At 41.7% G+C, this 14,422-nt stretch overlaps 1 protein-coding gene across 1 annotated transcript in view; it reads right to left on the minus strand.

The window, feature by feature from the left end:
• Positions 1–14,422, minus strand: part of LOC116991388 (high affinity cGMP-specific 3',5'-cyclic phosphodiesterase 9A-like) — a 48,766-nt gene that overhangs the window by 4,704 nt on the left and 29,640 nt on the right. The window contains exons 11-16 of the mRNA XM_033049997.1: positions 10,953–11,035; positions 7,885–8,041; positions 6,552–6,665; positions 6,058–6,162; positions 4,355–4,483; positions 2,651–2,746 (exon numbers count right to left, since the gene is read on the minus strand). Of these exons, the coding sequence (XP_032905888.1) occupies positions 2,651–2,746; positions 4,355–4,483; positions 6,058–6,162; positions 6,552–6,665; positions 7,885–8,041; positions 10,953–11,035 (684 nt within the window). The remainder of the gene's footprint in view (positions 1–2,650; positions 2,747–4,354; positions 4,484–6,057; positions 6,163–6,551; positions 6,666–7,884; positions 8,042–10,952; positions 11,036–14,422) is intronic.

Raw genomic sequence — 14,422 nt, forward strand, 5'->3', positions numbered from 1 at the left:
CCTCCCCCTCCCACCGGAAAAGGTGTGGCTTTCAGGGCGTGATTGACAGGAGAGAGATTCTCAACATTTTTTAAACACTAATAACACTTTTATTTTTCATTGATGGGAAGAATTCTCGGCACCTGCTCAGCGGAGGGGGGACTGAGTAAGATGGCCAAAAATCACAGCCGTAAGTGTAGCGTTTTATCTAAAATCAATATACAGTGCAAACAGGAAGTGCATTTGCAGTAGTGCCTTTTAACTTCGCCAAAGCACCCAAGCCGCCATTTGCAGTAAGTAGTGGCTTTCAACCTCATGCCACCATTTGCAGTGAGTAGTGTCTTTCAACTTCAAGCCAAAGCACTCAAGCCACCATTTGCAGTAAGAAGTGCCTTTCAACTTCAAGCTAAATCACCCACCACCATTTGCAGTAAGTAATGCCTTTCAACTTCAAGCCAAAGCACCCAAGCCACCATTTGCAGTAAGTAGTGCCTTTCAATTTCAAGCAAAGCACCCAAGCCACCATTTGCAGTAAGTAATGCCTTTCAACCTCAAGCCAAAGCACCCAAGCCACCATTTGCAGTAAGTAGTGCCTTTCAACTTCAAGCCAAAGCACCCAAGCCACAATTTGCAGTAAGTTATGCCTTTCAACTTCAAGCCAAAGCATCCAAGCCACCATTTGCAGTAAGTAGTGCCTTTCAACTTCAAGCCAAAGCACCCAAGCCACCATGTGCAGTAAGTAATGCCTTTCAACTTCAAGCCAAAGCACCCAAACAGCCATTTGCAGGCAGTGCCCTTTTACTTCAAAAAAACATATTTTCATTTTCAAACCACATTAATGGTACTCAGTTGTGTAGACATTTGTTCAGTGTCATTCAGAGCTCAGAGAGACGTGACCCTTGGCTTCATCCATCTTGCAGAGAGTGAGTGAGGCACACCACTTCCTGGTTTTATAGTCCCTTCCCCTCCCTCCAGCAGGTGCAGCAGAGAGCTTGGTGATTTTTTTTAATTTCAAGCCAAAGCTCCCAAGCCACCATTTGCAGTGTAGTGCATTTTGAACTTTAAACCAAAGCTCCCAAGCCACCATTTGCAGTAAATCGTGTATTTCAACTTCAAGCCAAAGCACCCAAGCCACCATTTGCAGTAAGTGGTGCCTTTCAACTTCAAGCCAAAGCATCCAAACAACCATTTGCAGGCAGTGCCTTTTTACATCAAACAAACCATATTTTCATTTTCGAACCACATTAAGGGTACTCATACTTGTGTAGACATTTGTTCAGTGTCATTCAGAGATCAGAGAGACGTGACCCTTGGCTTCATCCATCTTGCAGAGAGTGAGTGAGGCACACCACGTCCTGGTTTTATAGTCCCTCCCCCTCCCTCCAGCAGGGGCAGCAGAGAGAATGGTGAATTAAAAAAAACCATTAATATCACTCTGATTTGTCATCGATGGGAAAAATCCTCCGCACTCGTAAGGCGGACGGGGGCACTGGGCAAGGTGGCCAAAAATGACGGCCGTAGGTGGCGGCTTTCTGTTGGAAATCGCAGCACAGTAGGCCAAAAGCGGTCAAGATCAGAGATTTAGTAATATAGATTTATGTATGTACTTAATCTATGAACCAATGTTGTATAACATTAGTACCTCCAATGTACCACCAATGTAAAGCACTTTGGTCAACATGAGTTGTTTTTTAAATGTGCTATAGAAATAAAAGTGACTTGACTTGACTTATCCATATGCATATTTAAAAGCCTCTAAAATGTCACTTTTGTATCTGTCTACACTGCCACCCTGGCAGTGCATTGTGGATATCCACCAATCACTGTGTAAAAAAACTTGCACCATACATCCGTAAAACTTTGCCTCTATCACCTTAATATGCCCTATAGACTTTGATATTTCCACCCTGGGATAAACATTCAGCCTGTATTTATACCTCTCATGATTTTATATATTTCTATCAGGCCTTCCCTCAGCCTCCATCATTCCAGATAAAGCAATACTTATGTATGTCCAACCTCTTCTTATGGCAAACACCTTCTTATCCAGGCAGCATCTGATAAACCTCTTCTCACATGGGACTAGATTCATAGAGTGATACAGTGTGGACACAGGCCCCTCGGCCCAACTAGCCCACACCGGCCAACATGTCCCAGCTACACTACTCCCACCTGCTCGCTTTTGGTCCATGTCCCTCCAAACTTGTCCTATCCACAAAGGACTAGGATTGCTCTTTGAAAGGAGCATCAGAAACAAAATCTACAATTTGAATTACTTACATGGTGTCACGGTGGCGCAGCGGTAGAGCGGCTGCCTTCCAGCACCAGAGACCCTGGTTCGATCCTGACTACGGGTGCTATCTTGTACGCTCTCCGCATGGCCGCATGGGTTTTCTCTGGGTGCTCCAGTTTCCTCCCACACTCCAAAGACACTCCACAGGTTTGAAGCTTAATTGGCTTGGTTAAATTGTCCCTAGTGTGTGTAGGATAGTGTTAGTGTGCGGGGATCACTGGTCAGCGTGGACTCGGTGGGCCGAAGGGTCTGTTTCCATGCTGAATCTCTGAACCAAACTAAACTACATATGTAACTGGTGCAGAGAAAAAGTCAGTTGTGGAGTTCAGATTGCAATGTATTTTCAATAACTACAAATCAGTGTCTGTATCCATTTACCTCGTTCATAACATCATCAATCTGCTTCAGCTCCTCGTAACGATCCCTGGAATCTCGCAGTGGCTGTACTGTAGCTTCTTCAATCTGTGGGAATAACTAGCAGCAGAATATACAATGATTAGTGCAATGTAATTCACATTATAAGTGTGGTAAAGTGACCAGTAATGGTCACACAGCCATTGTAAAGTAATGCATGCCAAGTAATTTAAGCTATTGACTTCCAAAGATATTTGAAAGTATTTTTCCTTTCCTCTTATATTGTATAATCTATTATTACACATTTGTAATGCTGATTAAATTTATTTTGCCCAATCTTTAAAACATGCATTGGGTCTAAGCACACCTCTGCAGTTTACATTCCATCATCCCCTCCTCATACCATGCTCATCAACCCCACTCCCTTCATGATACAGAGCCTTCAGAGATACAAGCATCACTCATGCCAGAAATTGCCAGTCATACTCTGGGGTGAAGTAAATGGCTCGGAAATGGGCATTATTGGGTTTCATTTGCATAAAGTACATTTTTTTTAATCTTTACACTGAAATAAACAGAGCTACTTGATTTAATTTCTTGACCAATATTGAACATTTAGGGGAATCATTTATCCAATTATTGATAATTTTATGCAATGTAACCCCATCTACCAAGATTTTTGTTAGAATTACCCAGATTTCCTAATCTCAGCTTTTACATGCCATAGACGAAGGGTAAAATTTAAAAAGCTTATGATTCATGAACTGGACATTCCAACGTCCCTTAAAGAAGATTTGTTACAAAGTCAGAATTGCAGGCGATTCTTCACAACTTTAGCACAAATTTAGCGATTGCTTCCAGCATCGTGCAGTATTGTGGAAGAATTCAGAAGATCTCCAGAGTAGTAGAAGGATGTGCGATAGTTGGATAGTGAGATAAAAATACATTTTTCCAGATTTGACGTTACATGGTTTGAATAAATACTTTGACTGGAAGGAGTTTAATACATTTTCTTTGACAGTGTGTGCCCATGACATCTATTCATGTAACCAACACCAACGATTGCCTAGTTAGTAGTTTGAATATGCGTAAATGCAACTTTTTGAATGGCCATTGTGATATTGTCCAGATTTTCTGTTGTAACTCAAATCCTCAAAATACAATGTAAGTGGCCAGAAACAGACTCGTTGTAGAAATAAGGAACTGCAGATGATGGTTCACACAAAAGGACACAAAATGCTGGAGTAACTTAGCACGTCAGGCCATATCTCTGGAGAACATGGAATAGGTGACGTTTCGGGTCAGGATCTTTATTCAGAAACGGATAAGAAACAGTCTGCTTATTGCAAACTACCCAACCAAAAGAGAAGAATAAAACTTGTGGAAATTCAACAGAGCTATCTTTGGGTTGATTAGAACAAAATTGCAGTTCCCCAATAATTGATTGATGTGGGGGGTTTAGATATTGGTTCCCATTCCAGTCTGATAGGATGTACCAGCTGAAATAAGGTTGGTTAGTTTTAATCTAGTTGGAGGTAGGCCAACAGCAATAATTATTTGTACTATGCTGGCAACCCTACTCTCAGAATGGGCTGTATGAGAAATAGACAAATATCAAATGACTGCAGCTTAACTCACCTGGAAATACTGCTGAGTGGCAAAAATAAATTGCCATCCATCTCCCATCTTGATGAGGTGAGAGAGACTTGTATTTATTATTTAGCTTACCTTCATTAGCGTTTCAAATGTTGGTATGAGGACAAACTTGATGAAACCAATCTGGGCTGTGGGCTTGGTGACCTTATCCCGATCCATGAATGGGGCAACTGGGAGACCTTCAGATTTCTCTCTGTCACTCTGCAGTGAAACGCCAGTGACAATATTACACATGCTTTCAGAGAGAAGTTACGGTAAGATGGTCTCAAGACAGGTTTTAATGCAGTTAATTTTAAATACGAAGCCAACTATAAACTTTTTGCCTTCAAACCAACTAAACTTTGATCTAAACCAAAACTGGCTAACCCATAACATAATTTCAATCTGAACATAATCGGGTTTGAATCTTAGTTTAGGATATAACCTTAAGCTCTAAACTGACAAAACACAACCCTTCACTTAAACTGCATGTATGTTTCAGAGCCAAAGCAGAGCTTCAACCAATGCAAAAGATCAACAGCTCCATGAATTTTAATCCAAACCTCACATCAATCTAAAAAATACTAACGAGTTTTGATTAACTTTTAGAGAAAGATGCCAAAAATGCATTCCTAGAAGAGACAACTAGCACACTAAGTAAATACTATATTGTAATTGGAACTCATAATTCCAAGGGAAATGGTGCAGAAGAATGATAATTTGTTGTTAAATACATCCAGATGTGATTGGAAGAGGGAGAATGGGAAGAAATTCAGATGGAGGATAAACATCAGGATGGCTTCTTTCTTTCCTATCAATTTCACTTAAAATCAGAAAAATAATGGATTGGACAAAGTGATGTTCTCTCCCAGAGATATTCCAAAGATGTTAGCGGAATGTAATTTACAAAGTTAAAGGAAAAAGCTGAAAGGAAAGATTCGTTGATTGAAAGATGCAGCAGGGAAACAGGCTATTCAGCCCACTGAGTCCACCCCGACCATCGATCACTTATCCACACTAGTTTTATTTTACCCCACTTTTGGATCCACACACAAGGGCTATTTAACCTACAATCCCAGCTTTGGGATGTGGGAGTACCTGGAGGAAACCCACGCAGTCACAAGGAGAAAGTGCAAATTCAACGCAGACAGCATCAGAGATCAGGGTCAAACCCAGGACTCGAACACTGTGTGACAGTAGCTCTACCAGCTGTGCCACTGTGCCGCCTTGTTATGTCTGAAGTATATGGAAGAAAGTGGTAGATTATGAATGAACACAAGTGCTGGGCCTTGAATTTATCAACAAGGTTTTGAGATTATATAGCCAATTCAGCAAGATAAATTTAGAAACTGTTTTTAAGGTAAAGCAAAGCATGATAAGTGTAAGGAGCAATATGCTAGATAAGGTAGTAAAAAAATAAAAAATATAGAGGCTGAAAGGCAGGCAGCCAACAAGAGGCAACTAGGAGAAGGAGGAAGTTCAGTGAGATAGAATGTACAACATACTACAGCACAGGAATTAGCCCTTTGGCCCATAATGTCTATGCCAAACATGATGCCAAGTAAAACAAATCTCTGCTACCTGCATTTAATCCATATCACTACATTCCCTGCATAATCCATGCATCTATCTAAAAAAACTCTTAAATGGCAATATTCAATCTTGGCATTGCCACCCCTGGCAGAGTATTCCAGAGACCCACAACCCACTGCATACTCCTTATCATTGCCCTGTGACTGAGATGATGGGCTTTCTACTTGACCCACACCATAATGTGCCTTGATGATGCCATTTACCTGTGTGAAGTACTCTTCAAGCAAGCAGTCAACCCAAGGGTCTGCCACCTCTGTTGGCCGCACTTCATTGGAAATATCGCAGCATTTAATAAGGAGCATTTTCAGCTGCGGAAAGAAGAGAGGTACATTTTGTACAGGTTAATATTTACATTTCTGCATTGTCACAACTTTGAGTTCAACAGTCTTCTCCCTCAACTTTCAGCTCACTTTAAAACACAATTTTTTAGATTTGAGGCACCAAAGTTATAAGCACCATCAATCCTCGCTTAATACTACGAGGTCTTGCAGCAGATCAATGAAATGTTTGCTGATAATGACACAGTGCATTTATATTATTTTGAGAATGTTGCAATTGAAGTTTGACATTTTTGTAACATTTTAAATTGTAGCTGATTTATAGCAGTAGTAAAAAGGAAGACAATTCTATGCCAATAACTCTCAATTTACAAACTAAAAAGTCCATAATTGCTCTGAAGTTTGTTTATTTTACTTACACTGATTTTATGTTCTTCATTCGAGAAATCAAAACTTTCAACCTTTGGCTTGAACTTATCCAGTATCTCTCCGTGTCGAGCCATGTCAGTTGCTAGAATAAGTGTAATAATTCCCTTTAAGGAAGAAAGAAGTCAGGGAGTTAAAAAGTAAATAAAGACAAAATTTCATTAAACCAAACTTAGATTTAATCTAGAACAGCAGTATGTTGAACTATCTCAATGTATGTTTTATTGTTCAGTGTCACAAACAATAAAAAATGGGATTATGCAGAAAACAAATTTAGATTAAAAGACAACAGTGAATGTGTATTGGATAAGTAATGAAAAAGTCATGAAATAAAATCCAGATGCATAGAAAAGGATTGAATGATAAAGATTCTATAAAGAATGAAAAAAGGACACAATGTAACTCAGTGAGTGGGTCAGGCAGCATCTATGGAGAAGATAGATAGGTGATGTTTCAGGTCGGGAACCCCTTCTGACTGAAGAAGGATCCCAAGCCGAAACGTTACCTATCCATGTTCTAGAGAGATGTGCTGCCTGCAACACTGCGTTACTCCAGCTTTTGTGTTTTATTAGTATCTCTGCAGTTCCTTGTTTCGACATCTTAAATAAGATCAATACTCTTTACATTGTTTAGGAAGGAACTTCTGAAAAAGAGTCTCGACCCAAAAAGTCACCCATTCCTTCTCTCCAGAGATGCTGCCTATCCCACTGAGTTACTCCAGCATTTTGTGTCTATCCACTGTTTACATTGTTCCAGCAGAGGTCTCACCATTACCCAAGATAACTAAAGCACAACAGGCTTTTAGGCTAGTAATTTAAAAAAAATAACTTTCTATAACATTATTTGTACCTCTATTCTGCTTGTTATGCCAGCAGATTCAAGCCTAGCACATCAAACATTTCCTTATTAGATAACCCACCCATTCCAGGTATTAGTTTACTAAACATATTGTGAATCTTTCCCAACATATTAACATCCTTCCTTAAATAAGACCAAAAAAAGGCACAAAGTGCTGGAGTAACTCAGCAGGTCAGGCAGCATTCCAGGTGACATTTCGGGTCAGGACCCCCCTTCAGACTGAACCCAAAATGTCACCTATTCGTATTCTCCAGAGATCTGTCTGTGACGTTGTTACTCCAGCACTTTGTGGGGTTTTTTTGTAAATCAGCATCTGCAGTTACTATTTCAATGTAAAGAAAGACTTTGAGTGCACAGAGCCCAAACTGGAAAATGACATTAGATCATAAAGATTTACAAGAAGTTAGCCTATTGTTTCATCTTTATTCATCGATTGATACCGTATCACTAATTACTGTGATCTCTGACCTGTCTGATCTGTTTAAAGACATCCAGATTCACATTGGCGAAGATGTTACATTCGGGCTGGGAAAGAATCTGGAAGGCGACAGCACAGTGATGATTCTCCAGTGGGGAAATGTCATTGTATCGGACAGCAAGGTCAGTGCGGGCATTGATCTGATACCTGCACAGTATTTGGAACACAGATACCAACTTCACTTAAGGTTTCACCATTAATGTACAAGTCATGCCACAGACACAGGCCATGCTGTCATCTATTCCTGAGATAAATTTCTAAATGCATTCATAAGTAGATTTGAAGCAACAATAATCAAGAAGATGCCCGATTGATAGTCACCGATCTATAACTATACACTCACCTCTAGTGAGACTGAGCAGGTGCCTTGAACATATAACGGAACTGCAGATGCTGGTTTAACCCTAAGATAGACACAAAGATGGACACAAACATGTCCTAGACACCTCACACGTCCTTCGTCTCTTCAATGACTTCCGTTTTCTAGGCCCCCACTCCCTCATCTTTACTATGGATCTTCAGTCACTCTACACCTCCATCCCCCACCAGGAAGGTCTAAAAGTCCTCGACCGCAGAACCAGCCAATTTCCCTCTACCAACACTTTCCTCCGTCTAGCAGAGCTGTTCTTTATCCTCAACAACTTCTCCTTCGACTCCTCCCACCTCCTCCAAATCCAAGGCACTCGCATGGCCCCCAGCTATGCCTGCCTCTTTGTAGGGTATGTCACTGTTCCAGGCGTACACTGGCCCTATCCCCAAACTCTACCTCTGCTACATTGAAAACTGCATCAGTGCTACCTCCTGCACCCTTGCTGAACACACTGACTTCATTAACTTTACTATTAATTTCCATCCTACACTCAAATTCACTTGGACCATCTCCGACGTCTCCCTACCATTTCTTGATCTCACCTTTTCCATCACAGGAGACAGACTATCAACTGACATCTACTCTAAACCCACTGACTCCCACAGCTATCCAGACTACACTTCTTCCCACCCTGCTTCCTGTAAAGACTCTATCCCACACTCCCAATTCCTCCGTCTACGCCGCGTCTGTGCCCAAGATGAGGTGTTCCATATCAGGACATCTGAGGTTCCTCTCTTCCGTCATAGACGAGGCCCTCACTAGTGTCTCCTCAATATCCCGCAGCTCCGCTCTTGCTCCCCATCCCCCCAGTCGTAACAGGGAGACAGTTCCCCAAGTCTTCACTTTCCATTCCATCAGCTCGGAATACAGCTCATAATCCTCCGACATTTTCGCCACCTCCAACAGGATCCCACCTCCACATCTTCCCATCTCCACCCCTTTCTGCAGAGACTGTTCCCCCCGCAACTCCCTGGTCAACTTGTCCCTTCCCACTCAAAGCACTGTCTCCCCAGGTACTTTCCCCTGCAACCGCAGGAGAACACCTGTCCCTATACCTCCCCCCTCGACTCCGTCCAAGGACCCCAACTGTCTTTTAGGTGAAGCAGAGGTTCTACAGTATTCGCTGTTCCAGGTGTGGACTCCTGTATATCGGCGAGAGCAAACGCAGGCTCGGCAATTGTTTCACTGAACACCTCCGCTCAGTCTGCCTGAAACCTATCTAATCTCCCGGTTGCTTTAACTCCCCCCTCCCTTTCCCACATTAACCTTTCTATCCTGGGCCTCCTCCATTGTCAGAGTGAGGCCCAGTGCAAATTGGATGAACAGCACCTCATATTTCGCATGGGTAGCTTATCCCCAGCGGTATGAACATTGACTTCTCTAACTTCAAGTAACCCTTGCTTTCCCTCTCTCTCCATCCCTTCCCCGTCCCAGTTTTCCGACCAGTCTCCGACTACATTTTGTCTGTTTGCTTTGTTGTTACCTTCTCCCAGCTACCAATGATTTATTCTACATTTTCCTTGATCTCCATTCCCTTTGCCCTGTTTTCACACCTTCACACTTCCTTATCTATCTATCTCCCTCCCCCCTGACGTCAGTCTGAAGAAGGGTCTCGACCCGAATAGTCACCCATTCCTTCTCTCCAGAGATGCTGCCTGTCCCGCTGAGTTACTCCAGCATTATGTGTCTATCTTAGGATATATTTTGTTTAGTTTATTGTCACCAGGTACAGTGCAAAACGTTTGTGGCGTGCTATCCAGTCAGCAGAGATACATATTTTTATATACATATTTTATACACATATATTTTTAGGCTGGAAAGGTTGACAAAAAAACTCATCAATAGATTCCTGGGATGGGATGGCTGAATTACGAGTAGAGATTTAATAGAACTTCAATCACTCCTTAAACTATTTCTATCTTAAACTCTAGGAACAATTTTACAGAAGCCAATTAACATAATAATAAGAATAATATTAATAATAATAATAAACTTTATTACAGACTCGAGGTCCAGACAAGGGGCAACATTACATAAAAATGCATTGCATATTAAAAAATATCATAAAATACATATAAAATCTTAGTATATCACATACTAATAATTATAATTAACCTACAAACCTACCAATCTTTGGAATGTTGGGGAAAACTGGAGCATCCAGAGAAAACCCAAGCGGTCACAGGGAGAATGTGTAAACTCCATACAGACAGCACCCGTAGTTAGGAACAAACCTGGGTCTCTGGCGCTGTAAGGCAGCAACTCTACCACTGCGCCACTGTGCCGCCCAGTTTAATATTCTTAGATTTCAACTATTTAATTTTACTGCAGGTATGTGAAATTCCTTTAAGCTGTTGGCTTATTGAATGGCAGCGTACACTCAAAGAGCTCAATAACCAACTGCTGCTATTTCTTATATCAACATTGTTTAATCCAGATAGATTGTTGCACAGTACATTAAATCTCACAGTTCAACGTGTAGCCAAACTGTTGAATCTAAGAGCTTCAGTGCCTACAACGCCATGTTAAATCTATACAACTCTTTTCAGAGTTTACTATTCCATGATTACATTTCCCAGTGTACAGTGGAACATACAGTTCTCAATATAACGCAGTTGGTCAATTTTCCTCACGTTGAATCCCTATTGAAATAGCTCGCCAGTAGTTACAGAATACATTCAAACTCACGCATTGTTGTAGCCAGGGTGATCCAGATCATGACAAATAGCTCCAGTCATTAAAATCACCAGATCTGTTGGAGTCACTCTCTCCTGTTCACATGCAGTAAGAACAAGGTTAACACAATTACTGGATAGTATAGACATTTAGAAGGTTATTCTATCTCTTCAGGAGGCATGGCACATGGTCTGAAGATAGCTTATATCTGAACTCATATGAACAGCAGAATAAATGCAACGACTGGTGGGTTTTCATTCAAAGCAGTGGCAACAAGACTGATGCAAAGGAATTAGTGCATGGTTGCACACGCAAAGTATTGAGTAAACATGTTATCATGCAGGTACACAAAATTGCTGGGGAAACTCAGCGGGTGCAGCAGCATCTATGGAGCGAAGGAAATAGGCGACGTTTCGGGCCGAAACCCTTCTTCAGATGTTATCATGCATGTGTGTGTGTGTGTGTAGTTGTACAGCTACTCAAATGCTCTATCCACGACTTGGTTTCTGAATGCAATTCTCTTTAACATTTGAAAAAATCCCTTTATATCAATATATCAGATAGGCTAAAGATTGCCCCCACAGAACAAAATGGCAATAGTTCTGATCAAAAGATAAATTGGTAAACATTGTTCTATAATTGACTCAGGAAGACACAGGTAATAGACTTTGTTGTTTGAAGGGTAGACAAGGATTAAATAAAGCTTGTTGATGTGCCATTCTTGAAAGAGCCTTCATAAGGCAAGGCTCCGTGTTACATTGTTAGATTAATGAATGGTTCCAGAAGCACAGCTTTGGCTGGATGGTCGTGCCAATTCTTCTGATCGACAAAGAAAAAGACTCTTATTCCCAGTTGAGACTATTGATATTATCTAAAGTTTACAATCTAAGGCAGTGATTCACAACCTGGGGCCTTATGGCCCCAAAGGGGCCATGGCAAATTTCAGGGGGGGCCACAGAAAAATTTTGGGATTTAGGGGGCCACAGAAAGATTTTGGGATTTAGGGGGCCACAGGTTCAATGAAGGGGGCCACAGAGCTACAGGCCACAGAGTTGCCTCCTAAATTTCAGTTCTAATAAATTTAAATCTATGTAATAAGGTGGATGAGTTGAATGTGCAGATAGCTATTAATGACTATGATATAGTTGGGATCACGGAGACATGGCTCCAGGGTGACCAAGGCTGGGAGCTGAACATCCAGGGATATTCAATATTCAGGAGGGATAGAGAGAAAGGAAAAGGAGATGGGGTAGCGTTGCTGATTAGAGAGGAGATTAACGCAATGGAAAGGAAGGACATTAGTTTGCAGGATGTGGAATCGGTATGGGTAGAGCTGCGAAACACTAAGGGGCAGAAAACGCTGGTGGGTGTTGTATACAGGCCACCTAACAGTAGTAGTGAAGTTGGAGATGGTATCAAACAGGAAATTAGAAATGCGTGCGACAAAGGCAAAACCGTTATAATGGGTGACTTCAATCTACATATAGATTGGGTGAATCAAATTGGCAGGGGTGCTGAGGAAGAGGATTTTTTGGAATGTATGCGGGATAGTTATCTAAATCAACATGTAGAGGAACCAACGAGAGAGCAGGCTATTTTAGACTGGGTATTGAGTAATGAGGAAGGGTTAGTTAGCAGTCTTGTTGTACGTGCCCCCTTGGGCAAGAGTGACCATAATATGGTTGAGTTCTTCATTAGGATGGAGAGTGACATTGTTAATTCAGAAACAATGGTTCTGAACTTAAAGAAAGGTAACTTTGAGGGTATGAGACGTGAATTGGCCAAGATTGACTGGCAATTAATTCTAAAAGGGTTGACGGTGGATATGCAATGGAAGACATTTAAAGACTGCATGGATGAACTACAAAAATTGTTCATCCCAGGTTGGCAAAAGAATAAATCAGGGAAGGTAGTGCATCCGTGGATAACAAGGGAAATCAGGGATAGTATCAAAGCGAAGGATGATGCGTACAAATTAGCCAGAAAAAGCAGCATACCGGAGGACTGGGAGAAATTCAGAGACCAGCAGAGGAGGACAAAGGGCTTAATTAGGAAAGGAAAAATAGATTATGAAAGAAAACTGGAACATAAAAACTGACTGCAAAAGTTTTTATAGATATGTGAAAAGAAAGAGATTAGTTAAAACAAATGTAGGTCTGCAGTCAGAAACAGGTGAGTTGATCATGGGGAACAAGGATATGGCGGACCAATTGAATAACTACTTTGGTTCCGTCTTCACTAAGGAAGACATAAATAATCTGCCGGAAATAGCAGGGGATCGTGGTTCAAAGGAGTTGGAGGGATTGAGTGAAATCCAGGTTAGCCGGGAAGTGGTGTTGGGTAAATTAAATGGATTAAAGGCCGATAAATCCCCAGGGCCAGATAGGCTGCATCCCAGAGTACTTAAGGAAGTAGCTCCAGAAATAGTGGATGCATTAGTAATAATCTTTCAAAACTCTTTAGATTCTGGAGTAGTTCCTGAGGATTGGCGGGTAGCAAACGTAACCCCACTTTTTAAGAAGGGAGGGAGAGAGAAAACGGGGAATTACAGACCAGTTAGTCTAACATCGGTAGTGGGGAAACTGCTAGAGTCAGTTATTAAAGATGGGATAGCAGCACATTTGGAAAGTGGTGAAATCATTGGACAAAGTCAGCATGGATTTACAAAAGGTAAATCATGTCTGACGAATCTTATAGAATTTTTCGTGGATGTAACTAGTAGCGTGGATAGGGGAGAACCAGTGGATGTGGTGTATCTGGACTTCCAGAAGGCTTTCGACAAGGTCCCACATAAGAGATTAGTTTACAAACTTAAAGCACACGGCATTGGGGGTTCAGTATTGATGTGGATAGAGAACTGGCTGGCAAACAGGAAGCAAAGAGTAGGAGTAAACGGGTCCTTTTCACAATGGCAGGCAGTGACTCGTGGGGTACCGCAAGGCTCAGTGCTGGGACCCCAGCTATTTACAATATATATTAATGATCTGGATGAGGGAATTGAAGGCAATATCTCCAAGTTTGCGGATGACACTAAGCTGGGGGGCAGTGTTAGCTGTGAGGAGGATGCTAGGAGACTGCAAGGTGACTTGGATAGGCTGGGTGAGTGGGCAAATGTTTGGCAGATGCAGTATAATGTGGATAAATGTGAGGTTATCCATTTTGGTGGCAAAAACAGGAAAGCAGACTATTATCTAAATGGTGGCCGACTAGGAAAAGGGGAGATGCAGCGAGACCTGGGTGTCATGGTACACCAGTCATTGAAAGTGGGCATGCAGGTGCAGCAGGCAGTGAAGAAAGCGAATGGTATGTTAGCTTTCATAGCAAAAGGATTTGAGTATAGGAGCAGGGACGTTCTACTGCAGTTGTACAGGGTCTTGGTGAGACCACACCTGGAGTATTGCGTACAGTTTTGGTCTCCAAATCTGAGGAAGGACATTATTGCCATAGAGGGAGTGCAGAGAAGGTTCACCAGACTGATTCCT

Source organism: Amblyraja radiata, chromosome 33, assembly GCF_010909765.2.
Source record: "Amblyraja radiata isolate CabotCenter1 chromosome 33, sAmbRad1.1.pri, whole genome shotgun sequence".
NCBI lineage: Eukaryota > Metazoa > Chordata > Chondrichthyes > Rajiformes > Rajidae > Amblyraja > Amblyraja radiata.